Source organism: Harpia harpyja, chromosome 1 (genome assembly GCF_026419915.1).
Source record: "Harpia harpyja isolate bHarHar1 chromosome 1, bHarHar1 primary haplotype, whole genome shotgun sequence".
NCBI classification, from domain to species: domain Eukaryota; kingdom Metazoa; phylum Chordata; class Aves; order Accipitriformes; family Accipitridae; genus Harpia; species Harpia harpyja.
In genome coordinates this window covers 43,740,376-43,757,792 of record NC_068940.1, presented here as the reverse complement: position 1 = coordinate 43,757,792, position 17,417 = coordinate 43,740,376, and the positions used below count along the sequence as shown (strand labels likewise).

Here is a 17,417-nt window from a genome sequence, read left to right as displayed (position 1 = left end):
CTTTTGTGTATGACTAAGAAGTGCACTAGACCACAAATATATCTCTGTCTGTGGTCCTAGGCAGTGCTGATAGTAGTTTTGGAAGAAAGCATGTGAACAGGTCAGGTATAGAGTGTTTCTTTCTCTGGTTTCTATCCTCCAAGGCATTTGCACATATGATCTGAGCTAGTTAGCCTGAAATTCTCACCTGCTTTATAGCTATTCATGTCACTACTGTTGGACATTAGTGTTCCTTGGCCACGTATAGCTAGTGAATGTCTGTTTTCTCCTTTGCAGTAAGCGATGACCTCATCAAGGACTGTTTAAGCATACTGTATAACACGTGTATATGTGTAAGTACAATTGCTGTGCGAAAGTGTTCTGCTGGTCATGTTTTACATGTGCCACTTGATAAGACAACATACAGACTCTTTTAAGCATAATTTAAACTTACTTTTCAAACTTACTTTTCATTAAAATTCCTTCAGTTAAATATAGGACTGCCCTATATTTTGATGTGTTACTCAAATAATTTCTGCTTTCTTAGCCACATTGTCAAGTTTAAATCCTCCTGTTTGGATCTGTCTGTATCTGTGTTTCCATAGGAAAGCTGTGGCAGCCTTTGGTGTATTCAAACTTAAAATCTGAAACTGGAAATGAATACCTGCTAAGCCAAGCTACAGCTAGTCTTGTTCAGTAATGGTGCTGGCAAAGTGTTTTAAGTTTGATCCTGTAACTCCTTCGTGTGCTGAATATTAGTTCAGTTGATGGCAGATCAGTGCCAAGGAAGATGCTGGGTTAAAGGCCTATTGAAACACCTTGCCATTAAAATTCTGAAGCTAAAAGCGCATGCCTCAGATTATGCATGCAGGGAACATCCTCAGGATTGTTTACTTAATCACGCATTGTATTATGTAATAACGTAGGAAACATTGTTTAACAAAAATTTAGAAAAAGGCAGTTACTGTCTAAAGACGTCAACCTAATCTCAAGAGTTTGAGTCTTAACAGATGATGTTCTCAGTAATAAGTATCTGTGTACGTATGGGAGGGGGAAGAGAGGGAACACTTTTTTTCTTGACTTAAATACAAGTAATGCAACTTTTGCAAACTGTGAATAGCTTCATGTGCTAAGAAACCAGTTTGCAATTTATAGACTAGCTGCTGTTTTAATTCACTTCAGTATTGCTGTGCTCTCTTGAATGAGAAGTGTTCAGGATCACAGAAATGTGTGCAATATTAACTGTTCGTAGGCTTATGTGTAAATATCCAGGAAGTGTCTAAGCTAGTCTAGTACTGCAAGCGCTGGTAATATGTCAGTCATATATAATACACAGCTTTGCAAGCAGTAAGGATGTAGTTTTAAGTTACGTTTAATTCCAGAAAAGATTGGCCGTGCTCTCAGCAGAGATCAGACCATGAAAGCTGGTCTTAATGAACTTGGTGATGAACCTGAGTTCATGCTTTAGCATGACTTGGGTTCATCACCAAGGTCATTAAGGCCAGTACTTGATTCTCGTTGCTCAGACTCTGCCTAGCTGAGCAGCAATGCTGACTGTTTAGGAGGAATCTGGGGACTGCATTTACATACCATAAAATGGAGCTGGTTACAATTTATATGGGAAACCAGAGACAAGCCTCCCTGATGTATTTCCAGGCATGCAGTGTTTACTTTTGATTCAGGCAAGTAAACAACTGCCTTGAGATGAAACCTCTCATCCTGGAGCCTGTAGTTTTTGCAAGCATCCCGTTAACTTCAAACAAGGACTGGAGTTAGTTTTGGTCACCATAAACACAATGTTTCCTGGTTTCAGGAATAGCTGATTTGATAACACATCATCTGTAAAACTGTCCTGCATGTGCCTGTAACGTGCGACTTCTCGAGGTGGACTCTGACTTTGGGTCTGCGTGTGCATTTGCTGCTTTCTAGACGGAAGGAGTCACAAGGCGACTGGCAGAAAGAAATGACTTTGTGTTGTTCCTGTTTACACTGATGACAAACAAAAAGACATTCCTACAAACTGCAACACTCATTGAAGATATCTTGGGAGTTAAAAAGGTTAGTTACTGGTTTCTTAAATTGTATTTGTATGGCTTTTCAGGCCAGTAGAGGAAAGAACTCTTTCTTTGGAGAGTTGCTGAAGATAATTGTCTAAGCTAGCATTCTCGCTTCTTGTAGCTTATTTGAAACATGACTGTTTACAGTGATCATTAACTTCAGCCATGTTTCATATAGAAGCCAAATTATGCATGTGGTCTCATACTTGTAATGCTTTTGTATAGCTTGCAGAGGATGATGGAGGGCGAGTACCAAGCTGTCATTAAAGTACAACCAGTATTTCAAATAAACAAAATGAACCTCATATAAATTCACTTCTCATCCTTGCCTTCTGATTATACTTCAAATATTTTGGTAGTCTTCCTGACATCGGGGAGGCTTCCTGTGCTTCTCTCTTACCTTGGGGTTCGTCATCTCTCTGAAAAGTTGTAGGCTGGGGGAACAGGGCACTTAGGTCTTCTGCACAAACTAGGTTTTTGAACTTGCTTGCCAGCATCATTACAGCTTAGTGCCCTGATGTGATGCAAATAAAATATTAGAGGTGTTAACCCGGGAAAATGCTGAATGAAATGTGTCTGTGTACATTTTGTGGAGAGGGTCAGGATTCTGTAACTTGTCACTGTTTTTTTAGAGTAAAGTCAAGGATGATGTACTTCCTGAGATACGAAACAAGCTTAGTTTATCTGAACATAAATGCTTTTTGCTGAAAACAGTTTTCAACATCTTTTTATTAAAAAGATCTTTTGATGAAAAAGACTGAGAAAATAATCTAGAAGTCGCCTGTCGTGGTTTCAGCTGGGATAGAGTTAATTTTCTTCCTAGTAGCTGGTATAGTGTTATGTCTTGGATTCAGTATGAGAAGAATGCCGATAACACACTGATGTTTTCAGTTGTTGCTCAGTAGTGTTTAGACTAAGTCAAGGATTTTTCAGCTTCTCACGCCCAGCCAGCGAGAAGGCTGGAGGGGCACAAGGAGTTGGGAGGGGACACAGCCAGGGCAGCGGACCCAAACCGGCCAGAGGGGTATTCCACACCGTGTAACGTCATGCCCAGTATCTAAACTGGGGGGAGCTGGCCTGGGGGGGGATCGCTGCTCGGGGACTAACTGGGCATCGGTCGACAAGTGGTGAGCAATTGCATTGTGCATCACGTGTATATTCCAATCCTTTAATTATTGTTCTCGTTTTATTGTTGTTGTTATTATCATTATTATTTTCTTCCTTTTCTGTTCTATTAAACTGTTCTTATCTTAGCCCACAAGTTTGGGGTTTTTTTTTTTCCCCGATTCTCTCCCCCATCCCACTGGGTGAGGGGGAAGTGAGTGAGCGTCTGCGTGGTGCTTAGTTGCTGGCTCGGGTTAAACCACAACATGCTTCTCATCTGTGAGTTTCAAAGGAAATACATAAGTGGAAAACAATATTGAAACTTTCTAATATCTGAATGTAATTTGTGTGTTAAATTTGGTTCTGGGTTTGGGTTTGGTTGGTTTTTTTTTTAATTAAAAAAAGGCCCCCAAATTTTATGTAAATACTTAGTCTTTAAAATGTGGGTATCTATACTTTTGGAATTGATAAACATAAGTGACACCAGTTGTAAATCACAGCTGTTCTCAGACTCTTCACTTGTCACTGCCTGCTTGCTTCACTTTACTAACATTGAAAAAACACAGATCTCACCAGGGAAGAGCTGTAGCTGAAGCCGCCTGGCTGTGTCTGTGTTCACTTATTGAACATCATGTGCGACTTAATCAGTTGATGTTGCCTCCTCCAGGAAATGATACAACTGGATGATATTCCCAATCTTGCGAGCCTTGTGTCCAGTTTTGATCAGCAGCAGCTTGCAAACTTCTGCAGGATCCTTGCTGTCACAATTTCTGAACTTGACACAGGAAGTGATGACAAGCACACGCTTCTTGCCAAAAATGCCCAGCAGAAAAAAAACTTGGGTCCTTCTCGAGCTGAAATTAATCAAGGTAACTGTTACATTGTGAGCAAATGCAGAAGAATCTCAACAGTGTGTAAAGTTTCCCTCCTCTCAATGTCACATCTGTAGCCTATGTTTCTAGAGGATACTGTAAACATTCTGTCTTACAAAGCATTTTTCTTTATTCACTTTCCTCAGGCAGTTTACTGGAAACAATCTTTTCTGTTAATAAAACTTACTTTGTAGCTTTCAGTTTCATATGGTGTTGGTAATTAGGTGAGTTAATTTCTGTCATTTCAGCCCTCTTTGATGAACTGAGTAGCTTAAAATAATTGGGTTTGTTTTCTATCCCTCAGTCATTTCCATGGCCTTCCCTTTAGTAACTCTCAGTAATTCCATGTCTTCCTTAAAAAACACGAATTCCTGAACTAAAATGGCATGCAGCATGGTTGCTGGCGGAGCAGTTTCTTCTCTGATTTTATCTGACATTGTCCTGAGCAGGATGTCTGTCTTTGTTGATAAAGTGTGTTTAATATTAATCATGTTGCCCACCATTACCACACCAGCCTTGGAAATCTGTGGGTCTAATCTCAACTTAAACTTTGGGCACAGTGCAGATTTCCTTATTTTGCTGAGTACTTCTTAGATGCAGAAGTCTTGCCGAGAAGGATGAGTATGAATTTAAGAGATATAAATTAAAGTACCCTCAAATGTAGAATCTGCTCTTACTATGCTGAAAAGCTTTTGGGCCTCTGAAGCAGGTGTTTGCATAGGCCCATGCCAAACAATTTTGGGAAGTGCAGAAAGGGATTTTGGAGCTGGTTCTCTCATCTTCTACCATTTTGTGTTAGCCATGAACAGCAAAGCTCCATTTGTAACTGCTGCCACCTCTACAGCATCCAGTGAGAAATGGATAGCATAATACAGCAAGCAGAAGCTGAGAAACTTTAAGGGGGGATGTATTGTCTTCTGCCCTGTGATCGCCAGAGCTTACTTGTAAAGAGCAATGCACAAGTATGTGTAGGTGTGGGTACAAAGTTTAATTCAGTTGAACTGAATAAGCTTGGATCCTACAGAGCTGAACTTAGCCAAGCAAATGTTTAACTAATCATTTTTTGTTTGTACAATTAGAGCATGTGTCTAGGGCTGTAAAGCATATTCCATTTTAAAAATTTTATCAGGGAGCTTGTTCTTTCAGAGATGGTACCAGTGGGCAGAATCTTGCAACTCTTTCACATAGTGTTCATGGCCAAATTCTTTGTCCTTTTCTACTTGCACCTGCAAGTGTGAAGTGAAGACTTAGCCATGTGTCTATAATAAACAGGTCCTGTAATTAAGTTATTCTGTGAAAACTTTAGGACAAAATGTAGCTCCTAGCACCTCCCCAAGTATTTTGCAGACCAGTGACTTCTGTCCTTGAACTGCTGTTTCTAAGGGTGCAGTTCCACAACAATTAAAACCCTCTGACTTGGGGCTGCTGTCATGTGTTTCCCATCTGTTTTTCTCCATGATGAACTAATTCGGGAAACTATTACTTAAAAAGCTGAGCTTTCTGCCCAGCTACTGAAGTGAGCTAGTTCAGTTTGCTATGAGACACCACAGGAGGTAAACTGAAGGAGGTAGCATTGCACAGAGGAAAGGGGAGGTGGAGCTGCCCCTTCTAAGGGCTGCTGCTTTATTTCTGCCAGCTTAATTTTCAGCCAAATCAGTTCCTTGATGTTGACTCACTGTGGACTGGAAAACAGCAGTGCCAGCAAAAGGGAATTGGCCGGAAACAAGCAGTTACAGCAGGGTAGAACTAATTTTCTTCCAGTGTAAGTCCAACACAAACCAGTTTAACACTGATTGAATTATGCCTAGGGTATGTACACTCTCTTCCAGTCCTTAATAGGAGAGTGCACCGACTTCTTCCATCTTTGGATGTTTTTAACCAGATGGAATTTATTTCTGTGTAGTCTTCTATATTACTAATATAGATGTCTTGGTACCTTGTGGTATAGAGGATTTGATGACTGTTGTGTTGGTGATCTTAAATCGTAATAAAATTTTTTTTTTTTTTCAGCTACACTTTTGAATATTCCAGGCTTCATTGAGCGATTGTGCAAACTGGCAACAAGGAAGGTGTCTGAAACAACAGGTACTTCCAGCTTCCTCCAGGAGTTAGAAGAATGGTACACGTGGCTGGACAATGCACTAGTACTTGATGCACTGATGAGAGTGGCAAATGAAGAGGCAGAGCAGAGCAGTACAGGTATCTGGCTTGCATTCCTCTAGCCATTATTAGTTGATGCATATCTTAACCTTCGTCAGTGTTTGCCATGTATTGCTTTTCATTTCAACTGGTATTGATTCCCTTTTTCTTACATGAAAAACTGACGTATCAAGATTTAGGTCTGACTCCTGTTTTGTTTTCATGTAGCACTGATTTTTTTTTTCATGAACTAAAGTTAGCAAAAGGAAATGTCCTATGGCAAACTGTGCCCTTTGCACACCTAGATAGTACTGTAGTGCTGTACATCCTCAACACTAATCTCCCCTGGAGTGACAAAAATAACATACATCTGAGGTAAGTGACTTTACCAGCATTTTGCTCTAAAACTTAGGCTCATGGCTTTAGGTCCAAATACTTCATACCAAACAAGTGGTCACTACTTTAAAAAGGAAAGGTAGTTCCAGAAAAATTAAATAAGTTAATGGGGAAAAAAAAAGTAATTGTTCCAGGAGAGCGTATGGAAGCGTTAATACAACCTTAGGAAAATGCTTTGAAGCAAGCATGTGGTTTGTTTCTTCACCCTTCAATATTACAAAAATGCAGTGTATGTCTTGTAGAACTCAAAGTACTTGGTAACGTAATGAGAATTTTTCCAAAATTTTGATATCTAAATCTTTGCTTCTGTGCTGCTTTGGAAAACTTTCTTCCTTATCCAGCTTCATTAGTTTTGTAGCAATGAATTATTAAAACTTCTGAAATTACACAAAAAAATGAAATATGTGAATGCTCCAACAGCATCTCAGGCATACCTTTATACACACCAACTTAGTAGAAACTGGAGAACGCTTGGTATTTTGGAACAGAATTCACAAGGCAATTTTGCTGAGGTGAAACATGCCCAGTCAGAGCTCTTGACCCACAACGTCAGTTAGCAAGCAAACCTAGGTGTACTTTCCCAGAATACTGCCTCAGTCTCCAGTGGCTTGTGGCTTAGGGACTTCTGAGTCAGAGGTGTTGTCTATGCTTTTGAGCCTTTGATGGTTTCCTTCCTTTGTGTGTTTGCCTAGTTACTGTTTCTTCACATGGGTTCAAAAAGCATTCACGCTATCCTGTGGCAGGGTGGTTCATGACTTATGTATTGTGTAAAGAGCTAACTCCTTTCTGAACTGCAACCTACAAGTTTCACTGTGTCCTTACTTTCTCTGTTTCACTCATGATTTCTGCCATGTTTTCCACTTGCAATCATGGTGTGTTATATCCTGTTTCTGCCCTTAGCAGTATAATTCTAGATAGGGCCATGAAAATTATTTAACTGTGGCCTAAGTATGCTGGTACTGAGGTATGAAATGAAAGTAGACTAATAATAAATGCTTCTGATAATCTCACCCCTGCTTTTATTACCTTTTCTGCTATGTCCTTTCTGGTGCAGTAGTCTATTAATTCATGTAGGTGATCCTACTTATTTTAGGTAGATGATGCCATTTAGCTTATTATGGAAAAATTAAATAATTTTTAAAAATCTAATTTTATCTCCTCTGAAGTTCCAGCTGTATTTTTTCTCTTCTGTAGCATTTATTTTAAAATGGTTATTTGTTGTATGTCACTACTTTTAGTTGAGAATAAGATTCAAGCAGGCATGCTGGTCTTATCTAAAGTGTTTCAGTGTAAAAGTAATAACTGTAACAAATCCTTTCCTGTTGAAGCTGCCTCAGGCTCACATCTTTGCCATCTTGTTCAGAGTCTTCAGATGAAAGTGGATTGGCCAACACCTCAACACGAACACAGCTTCCACAGTCCATGAAGATCATGCACGAGATTATGTATAAGCTGGAGGTGTTGTATGTTCTCTGTGTGCTGCTCATGGGGAGACAAAGGAATCAGGTGAGCACTTGTAAACAGTCACACATGTGGAAGTTGATGTCTCTTTAAACCTAAGTGCTCATTAATTAGGTCACGGACACAGAAACATGAAGGGCAAAGCTCAAGGCATAAAGCTGGGCAAATCCCATCATTGCAGCGATGCACAAACAAACAGGCAGTGTTTCATTGCTGAGAACCAGAATGAGCCATTGGGCAGGGCTTGTCACAAGTTGTGCTGACCAGTGGGGTCGAGGGGTGGTCAGTCTCTGCAGAGCTGCTGCGCTGGTGCAAGATGGATGCAGGAGGATGCCTCCTGGATGAGGCATCCTGCCTCTGTGTGAGGAAGTGTGGGGGGTACCTGGATGCTGTGGGAGCTGCAGCCAGGCATTCTTCCCCCTCCTGGTGCGCTGGTGACCTGCTTGGACAGAGCCCTTTCAGGTCTTCCCCTTCTTTGACTGCTTTCACTTTTGGAAATCCTCTGGGGTGATTTGTGAATGGGTGATTTTTGCAGTAGGTTCCCATGCATCAGCTTGAGTGTGAGCGTGTTGTTAAACTCTCAGCTGGGAGGATACACTTCAGTGCTGTCTGCGCTAGGTGCTGCCTAGAAATCCCACTTATCTGTTCCTTTTGTATTTCTTGCTTTCGAAATGAAAAAATCGTTCCCTGCCTCACATAGGCTTAGGGAGAACCAGTCACTGCAGCTTGGCTGTAGTTTGATTTAAATGGGTCAAAAGCATATTGTGAAGGGAAAAGAAAAGCAATCCATTGGTGCAGTTTTGACAGGTTTCCAACATTAGCAGTCTGCTCAGGTCAGCAGAGCAGCTTGGAATAGCAGGAGCATTTGGATGCCCTAGAGACTGGGAGGATCAAATTGTTTTGAGTTGTTGAAGGGCTGTTGTATTAGGCGAGAGTAGCTGTGTTGGGGGGCTGTTGCTTGAGCACATTTATCTTGAGTATTTTGTTCTTTGCTAGTAACCTCCCACTGTACAGGAGTCACAAATACTCGCCACAGGCAGTGTCTTAAATCTCTTAATCTGAATTTAAAATAGAAATGTGTTTGTAGTACAGTCTTGAACATAACTAACCTGTTCACTCTGAACCTACAAATGGACACTCAGCATTAAAAAGTAGTAGATTCTGTATAATAGTAACCAGAGGAAACTAGCAATTCTTGCAGAAACCGCAATCACTACCATAAGAAACTCATAATCCTGTTGTCATTCCTTTTAGAAGTACTGTTTATATTGGGCATAAAATAAAATTTTTAAAAAGTCCAAGACAACTGGAACTACCAGAACATGGATCTGTTAGGAGGACTTTTTTTTTCCATTGTGTCAAGCCAGATAATTCATCCCTGCCTGATTTCACCACAAGAATGCAGTTTTATAGATACTGCAGAAACTTACTTGCAGCTTGCCCTCATCCTACTGCTGCCTGTTCAGGGAGCTGGAGATGCTGGCTTCCTTACCTCTCTGGGTCAGTTCTTGTGTTTTACTGTCAAATGTGACGAGGTAGAAAGTATGCTGCTGAAATAGCTAGCTTTCAAGCTGACTTTTTTTTTTTTTTTTTTTAATTTTCTGGGAAAACGACTTTGTTCTTCCTCTGCTACTTCTGCCCCCATGCAAACGGGGAAACTGTGTAAGGATACAGCTGGCATGCAGTTCACTTCTCCAGGGCTGATTCAGGACTGGAATTGAATTCTTGAAAGATTTGAGTTACTTCATTCCCAAACACTTCTTGTCCAGAGCCAGGTCTTTTTGTAAAATCCACTGCCTTTGAAACATATGATATATGCTTCATTCCTTAATCTATGTGAAGTTTTCAAAGACTTGTGTGGCCAGTGCAAATCCATTCTCCTTTCTGAGAGGCAGTCAGACTAAGAACTAGAGCTGAGTTGTTCTATGTGGAAAGCTCCAATAAGCAGGGAGCGGCAGTGTCTGCCATAGCACTCTAATTGATAAGCATTTCAGCTGCTTGATGGTATCTCTTTTTCCATGAGGGAATAAAAGCACAGGATCTGTGATACCAGTCTTCCAGTCTGAGCAGCCAAAGGTCTTACTGGTTTTATATTGGAATAATTTTGCATAGAATTTCTAAAAGGCATTACAAACCTGCTTCAGTCCACTATGATAATGAACATAATGGTCTGCATTTGCTTGAAGCATGATGCAGCTTCCCAACAAACTCAACCCATTGCTGAATGTTTACTCTCAGTTCTTGGTTTAAACTTGACTGCTGGCTAACCTGCATAAATTGACAACTGTGCTAGCAGCAACTTGGCTCCTACCTGCTGCCACGTTGTGGATGATCACACCCTTGGGGATAAGTGGTGTTTCATTGCAGATCTGTCCTTTGCTTCCTTCTCATTATGGTTACACCCTAAATTACTCTCCTTATATATTTTTCTAGGCTGTCTTGCATGTCTGTATTGTGGTAAAAGGCAATCAGCGGATTTACTTGCTCCTGCTATAGGGAGCCAAACTGCACGCAGCAGAAGCTCATAATAGTTTTAGTAGTGAGAAAGCAATGGAGCAATTCATGAGCAGCAACAGGAAAAAGTCAAAGGAGTTTGAAGGATGACTATAGAGCAGGGGTTGTCTTGGCATCCCAAGGCTGAGTAGTTGTAATGAGTTTGGGGTCTGGGAGAGTGTGATCCAAAGGCAATGACTGTGAATGAGGAGCTTTGTCATGCAGCTGTCTGTCAGGTGAGAACTTAGAGTTATGCAAACTAAAAGTAAACTGAACACATTTTAAATTAGGGATGAGTCATCTGGAATAAGCAGTTTATGCTCTGTATGGAAAGGAGCAGATTCATGAGTTAAAATGATGAGCATAGAGAGCTCCTCCTTTAGTGAGGGGCCAAGGCTCTTGCAGGCAGCTCGCACGCTTGGTTTCATCCTGTTGTGCTTGTGCCATGCTGGCCACTGAGGGATGGGGGGACTACAGGGAGTGCTTTGTTCAGAGAGATTCCTCAGAGCTGTTTTTGTTGGAGGCTTGTGACTAGATCAAAGTGTCTGAGAGTGTTTTAAAGTAAGGGAGCACCGAAAGACTCCAAGCTTTGCAGTCTGTTAGGGTAGTATGGGTGAAGTGGGAAGAAGCTGCATGCTTCCTCAGGTGTGATATTTGGAGATGCCCAGCAGCAGGAATGTTGGTGGCTACAGCCAAGAAGAATGCAAAAAGCCATGAGCTATGCTGCAAACAAGAATAAGAACGAAAAGCTGTAAAATAGCATCAGCTTCAAATACATTTGATTCATTCAGGTATTTGAGGAAACAGAACAAAGTGGAGTGATCTGCTTGAAATACTGCTAGTTATAATTCTGCATCTCGGGGATGACCTCGGTTATTGTTTAGGTGACTTGATTTTAAGGAACATGTCCATTACTGCTTTGGGAACTTAATTTTTACAGCATGTTGACCTTCCCAATCATGCGTGGTTTTCATTTGCACCATATCTCAAGGGATACTGCTTGTCATAGGCCTACAGCTGATGAGAGTCGCACTTTGTATTTCTGCTGTTCCTCATCTTCCAAATTGCTTACATCAAAAGTATCAAAGCTTGGACTGAAGGTATTTAACAGCTGTTCACACCAAAATTATTAGCTTTTTTACATGAGTAACTATAGTCTGTTTCAAACATGTCATGAAGTACCACATCCTAGCTTGGCAGGCAGACTGATAAACAAACATGAGTAATTTGGCATTTTCTTCCCTTCTGAGCATTCTCTAAAGATGTTCAACTTCCCCTTAACCTGAAGGAGCAGTGCTTGAACTGCGGTGTGGTTGTGGTACTGTTGGACTCTGCTTTGCTCAGAACTCCTGCCACTTGAACAAAAACAAGACAGTTTGTGCAGTCTTGAGAGGACTACCTTAGCTTCAGCTGTGTGAACTAGAAAAGCAAAGGATGCTCAATAGATGACTGGCAGCAGAATATTCACAGCTTAGCTTTGTGATACGTAGAAGTTAGGTATAGGTGTATTTTTGATGTGCTGGAAGTGATCTCCTGATTGCCAAAGCTGCTTCCAGAGGCACATGGTTAACTGATGCACTGGCTAACAGCTTTCTCCTGAAATGTCTGTTTTCTATCCATGTCCACCAAATGGAAACTACTGTAATGATACACTGTGGTTAGTGTGCATGTTAACACAAACACGTGCTGTTTGATAAAAGAATTCACTCTTTCTGTTGTCAGAAGATGATGTAATTGTGCCCATCTGTTTACCAGACTATGGTATGTACTTCTCTTGTTTTCCAGGTTCATAAAATGATAGCAGAGTTCAGACTGATTCCTGGCCTCAATAACTTGTTTGACAAACTGATCTGGAGAAAGCATTCGGCATCAGCCCTTGTTCTGCATGGACACAACCAAAATTGTGATTGTAGCCCAGTGAGTAACTTTTTAAATTCTGTATTGGATTTTTATCCTATCATATAGTTCTGAGGAGTTGTATTGAGTAACTAGGTGCTTCTGTAATAAATTAATTGAGACGTGGTAGCATTCAGTTTTTTGTGAATTATTATTTTCACTTAAAGATTTATCTTTGGCTCATGCTAGCAATTTAGCAGAGGGCAATTTAGCCTCTTTCCCTCTCTTCCAGTTTGGGAACTGGGAAAGGGGTAAATTCGGTGGTCCCTGGAGGGCAAAGATAGAAGATGACCAAAGCTTAAGGAAATGATAGCTAGTGGGTCTAGCAAGGAGGCACAGAACATAAAATGGATCACAGACAGATTTCTTGGGGGCGTGGGGAGGGGTGGTTTCTTTTTTTTTTTTTTTTTTTTTTTTCCCCCCCTCCAAACCTAGATATTCTAAATCAATCAGTACAGTGATGAGCTTTTGTGCCTTTGCAGCGAGAAGAAATTGTTCACTGTTACGTGCATAGGGTTGGAGGCAGTCTCCACTTCTGTTCTATTTTGGGAAGCCTGCAAAGTGCAGCCTTCTCCATTTATGCAAGTCACTTGCTCTGCTGTCCAAATGGGTTTGATTTGGATAGGTTTTCAATTCAGCTGTTTCATGTCAGCTTGGTACTTAATGATATCCAAAAATACTAAAGCAAAATTTTTTGACCTTTCTTGTCTCTTTTTAGGACATTACTTTAAAGATACAGTTCTTGAGGCTTCTTCAGAGCTTTAGTGATCACCATGAGTGAGTATGAAAAGCTGTGGTAGGTTGCGGCTCGGCAGTATTGTTTGCTGGGTTGCAGTTACAGCGGGTGTCCTAGGCACGGTGCAGGCTCCGTGTGAATGGAACATTGTACTGTCCTTAAACTCGACTCAGATGTTCACGTGCCTTTCAGCTCCTGCTATGAAAAGGCTAAGGATGTGCTCTCCAATGGGCATGTCTTAGTATGTCTGTTGATGATTAAAAATAGGCCATTTTGCTTCCTGTTGAAACAAACTGAAACATTTATATGATGAGTTAACACTTTCTGGCTGAAGAAATAAGGAGGCAGCTTTCATGATGCTGTTTATCTGTCTTCTCCCTGAGAGTTGGTAGTGAGCCAGTGTGCTTACAAGAGCACATGTACCCTGTGGAGACATGTTCAGATTTAATTCAGAGTGGAACAAGCATGAAACAAAGGGTGTTGGAAGATCAGGGTGAAAGACAGTGTACCTCTGAAGAGGTTAATCAATAGTCTTTTGCCGTTGTAAAAAGGCTGGGAAGACATGATTGCTGTCTAAATGCCAGCAATGGAGAAGACCTGATTAAACTAGATGGGAAAATGTTAGGGGAACAATTATCTGTCAGCTAGCCATCGGGAAGCTATGTTGGAGTTATGAAGAAAGCTTCTGTTTGCCTTCAAAAGGCATACTTACAAAGCTTGAGTCTGCTGGAGTAGTTGAGGGGTGATGGAGTTTGCTTGGGTTTTGTTTGGTTTTTTTTTTTAAGTCTCTACTGATGATACAGAGGTACTTGTTTGTCTCTTCTGACTTGTAGAATAGTATCTTGCATTCTGTCAGTGTCCTGTTGCTCTAATTCAGTCCTGCAAGATGGTGTCCTATTCCTTACAAACATCTGCATTTGAGGCATATTGCACTTCTTGCCTAGCTGGTCATATCTACAGCCAGGGTGATGTTTTTGTGTAGGTTTTATCTAGTACCGTTAGATATGCATATTGGAAGTATCAGCCTTTTTGATTGCGGAGTATTAGCTTTAAGAATGGGGAGCTGCTGGACATACTGTAAACATATGGGGAAGGCTGACCTATTGTAAATCCTTCATGCGAGACATTGTTTGCGCAGGAATCACTCCAGGTTTTCCAACAAAATCTCTTTAGATGATGTTCCTACTTAAGTGGCTACTACAAAGATCTCAGGCTTGTTTAAACAGAAAACAGCTTTCAGCTGTAACGTTTGAGCAAGTGGAACATGTGGAATCTGGTTAGGGTTTTTAAACAAATAGCTACATGAACTTTCTATGAAATCACAGATAAGCTGAGTTAGCTGAGGACAAGATGAGAGCAAGTACTTGTACACTAACTTCAGTAAAATTGCGTACAAACCAAAATTGCCTAACTGTTTATTGCATGGAGAGAGAGGCTCTATTTTCATTACAGAAATGTGTTGATCCAGATCAAAAGAAGCTTCACGTGACAGCCTCAGTGGGCACTAATCTGGAAGATAGTGTTTGAAGCAAGAAGGCATCCCCGTCACCTTTCTGGTCTCATAATTTATCTTCTGTGTAGTTGCTATGTTTTGATGAATAGGTTCTCTTTGCACACACTCGCACTCATCACTGCATCCTATGCTTCCTTAGGTTTCCTGAAAATAAATCTTTGCTGTCTGATTCCGAGCACTTTGAAGTAGGAGGGCTCTAAGGGAGCACGCTGACATTGGGCAGGGACTCTGTCAAAGGGAGCCTCTGGACTACATTTCTACTTTGTCAGACTTTTTCTGCATTTAATTTACTTTACAGATAAATTAATTAATTTTTCATTATGAAAAGATCAGTATTTGATAAAGAATTTCATGCAAATTCCTTGGGTTTATATCCATTCCTGTTCTGTTTTCTACATTTCATGAAGTTTTTTAATAATTCCAGAGTAAACAGTTTGCTCAGAGTAATAAAATGCCAGGATGTTTGAGTACTTTTTTTTGCAGTTTCTGCTTTCTAACTGAGATTTATTACTGGTAAAGAGCGTGGTCACTATAAGGCAGGGAAAAACTGTAGGAACCTGTGAAAAAGTTTGCTATTTAAGTCTTCTGAAATTCAGCAAAATGTTGCTGAGATTGTAAAAAAATGAGTGTTTCTGGAAACAAATATTTACAAAACAAGCAATAAGATCTTGAACAGGTCAGCAAAGAGCCACCATCTCAAAGCTGGTCAGTGTTGAAACTTGTGTTTGGTAAATTTTGGAGGAGGCTTGCAAAACAGCAGCTAGCTGGCCTACCTTGGGAGTGTGCTGTGGTGGAGAGCAGTAGAGTGTGAATGGCTGTGAAGAGCTGGAGAGGTGAAAGCTGATTGCCTAGTCCTGCGGCCCTCATAGGCGTGTGGCTTTACTGTTCATGGAGTTGCATGTTTGTCTGCCTCCTGAATTCATCATATGTTTTTCCCCTACTTCCCAACTGTCTTGCTTTAGGAACAAGTATCTCCTTTTAAACAGCCAAGAACTTAATGAGCTGAGTGCAATCTCCCATAAAGCCAACATCCCTGAAGTTGATGCAGTTGTCAACACAGACAGGTGAGTAGGGATACAGGGTTTAGGTCAGCAGCTCCTAGCGTTTTACAAGCACTTATATTGGAGGTTTGATGTCACCCGTTTTGTTTGAAGTCCTTCTGTCCACCACACTTGCTTCAGTTTCAGTGACATGTTTAAGTGGGAAGTGTCTAGGTTTGTATGATACTTATGGTCATTAGCAAATCCAGAGTGTCCTTGCGCTCAGAGTAAGGCGCTGTAAAAACAAAAGCAACCTAAAATGTGGGGTTTGGGTTCATGGCCCAGACTTCATTGTGATGTGCGAGGTCTGCCTGTTTGTCTGGCCTTTCTCACTGCAGGCATTGCAGACAGACCTGGAAAGTAAACTGGGATGCCTCTAATGCATGAATTGCTGCTACTAATAAATCCTAGTTTTGAGATTCAGGAGCAATCTGTGCACACATAATGTCCATTTCCAGTCTGCATAAACAGATCTAAGTGTGTCTGCTCAGAGTCTTTATTTGAAGAGCAGCTAATAACTAGAATAAGCTAAATTAGATTAACATGTTAAACCACTTAGAGAATCTCTAGTGTTATATTTGAGTATCTGTTAGATTGACTATTTTGATTTAATAAGCTCTTTAATACATGATTCTGATGTACAAACCTCACAAGATGAAACACTGTTTGCAGAATTTAGTTGTCAGAATGCTCCCACAGTATCAGCAGGGACTTGGTCTACACAGAGCAGATTTATCTTGCTTCAAAATGGAATTCTCTAAGAGGATTTCTAGATTATAATTATTATCATAATACTGTGCCTAATAGGGAAGAAATGGTGTCTGTATTACTCAGATCCTTTCCTTCTAAGCACAGGTACCTTTCTGGCTTTGTTCAAAAAGGAGTAAGTATTTAGGGGGAAAAATTCACCCTGTAATGAGCGCAGTGAAAGGAAGCAGTGATCAGGGGTGTAAACAGCTTTTTCTGACCTGCAAAGTTTCTCATCTCTCTTGAGTGTTAGTAAGCGCAGGCTGTCATGCTGCAAGAAATCCACTTCCCACAAGGGCTTTCTCAGCTGGCTATTGACTGCCCAGCAAAGGTGCTGATACATTAGCTGTTAACCTGGGTGCATCTGCTGAATATGCATGCTGGGGTGTTTTCTGAGTAGAAGAGTGTCACTTGAAGCATCTTATTCTACCTCTGCAGGATGGTTTGTATAGCCAGACAGGCAGTATTGCTCAGTTTCTAAACTTGGTTTCTTTTTCACCCTTGGCATTTTGTTTCCATGTTGCTTTTCTTGATACATGAGATCAAGGCATTGCTTCTGCAGGAGCTGAGCTTACTGTAGGTAGATACTGCACTGAAGATGCTATTTAATACAAATAGTATTGCAGTTCTACAGCCTCTATACTTTCACTAGTACATACAGAAGAAGGCTACCTGATGCAGCATCTAGGTTTCCGAACTGTGCTCTGCCTCCTAACCAGAACTTAGAGCTTTCTTTACATTTGTTGAGGAAAAAAAAGGCGTGTGTTTCATTCCTAAGCTCAAATGTGGTATATGTTTTTTTCTTAATCTATTAATTCCTACAAGCTGTGAATCAGTATTTCTGAAATCATTAAAATTTTGAGAGAAAATGAATAATTTTTCCTTAGGATTTATTTGGAAGTCACGTTGCAGGTATTGCAGACATTTACTAAAGGCAAGTGAGGAGAACTCTTCCACTGGTAGAACTAGTAACGAAAGTTAATG

The 17,417-nt window shown here is 40.7% G+C and overlaps 1 protein-coding gene across 4 annotated transcripts in view; it reads left to right on the top strand.

The window, feature by feature from the left end:
* TRPC4AP (transient receptor potential cation channel subfamily C member 4 associated protein) overlaps positions 1 to 17,417 on the top strand; it is a 37,655-nt gene that overhangs the window by 14,417 nt on the left and 5,821 nt on the right. For all 4 annotated transcript variants that reach the window (XM_052789936.1, XM_052789955.1, XM_052789964.1 and 1 more), the window contains 8 exons: positions 277 to 332; positions 1,909 to 2,037; positions 3,808 to 4,009; positions 6,023 to 6,211; positions 7,911 to 8,053; positions 12,287 to 12,418; positions 13,116 to 13,174; positions 15,609 to 15,710. In XM_052789936.1, the coding sequence (XP_052645896.1) occupies positions 277 to 332; positions 1,909 to 2,037; positions 3,808 to 4,009; positions 6,023 to 6,211; positions 7,911 to 8,053; positions 12,287 to 12,418; positions 13,116 to 13,174; positions 15,609 to 15,710 (1,012 nt within the window). The remainder of the gene's footprint in view (positions 1 to 276; positions 333 to 1,908; positions 2,038 to 3,807; positions 4,010 to 6,022; positions 6,212 to 7,910; positions 8,054 to 12,286; positions 12,419 to 13,115; positions 13,175 to 15,608; positions 15,711 to 17,417) is intronic.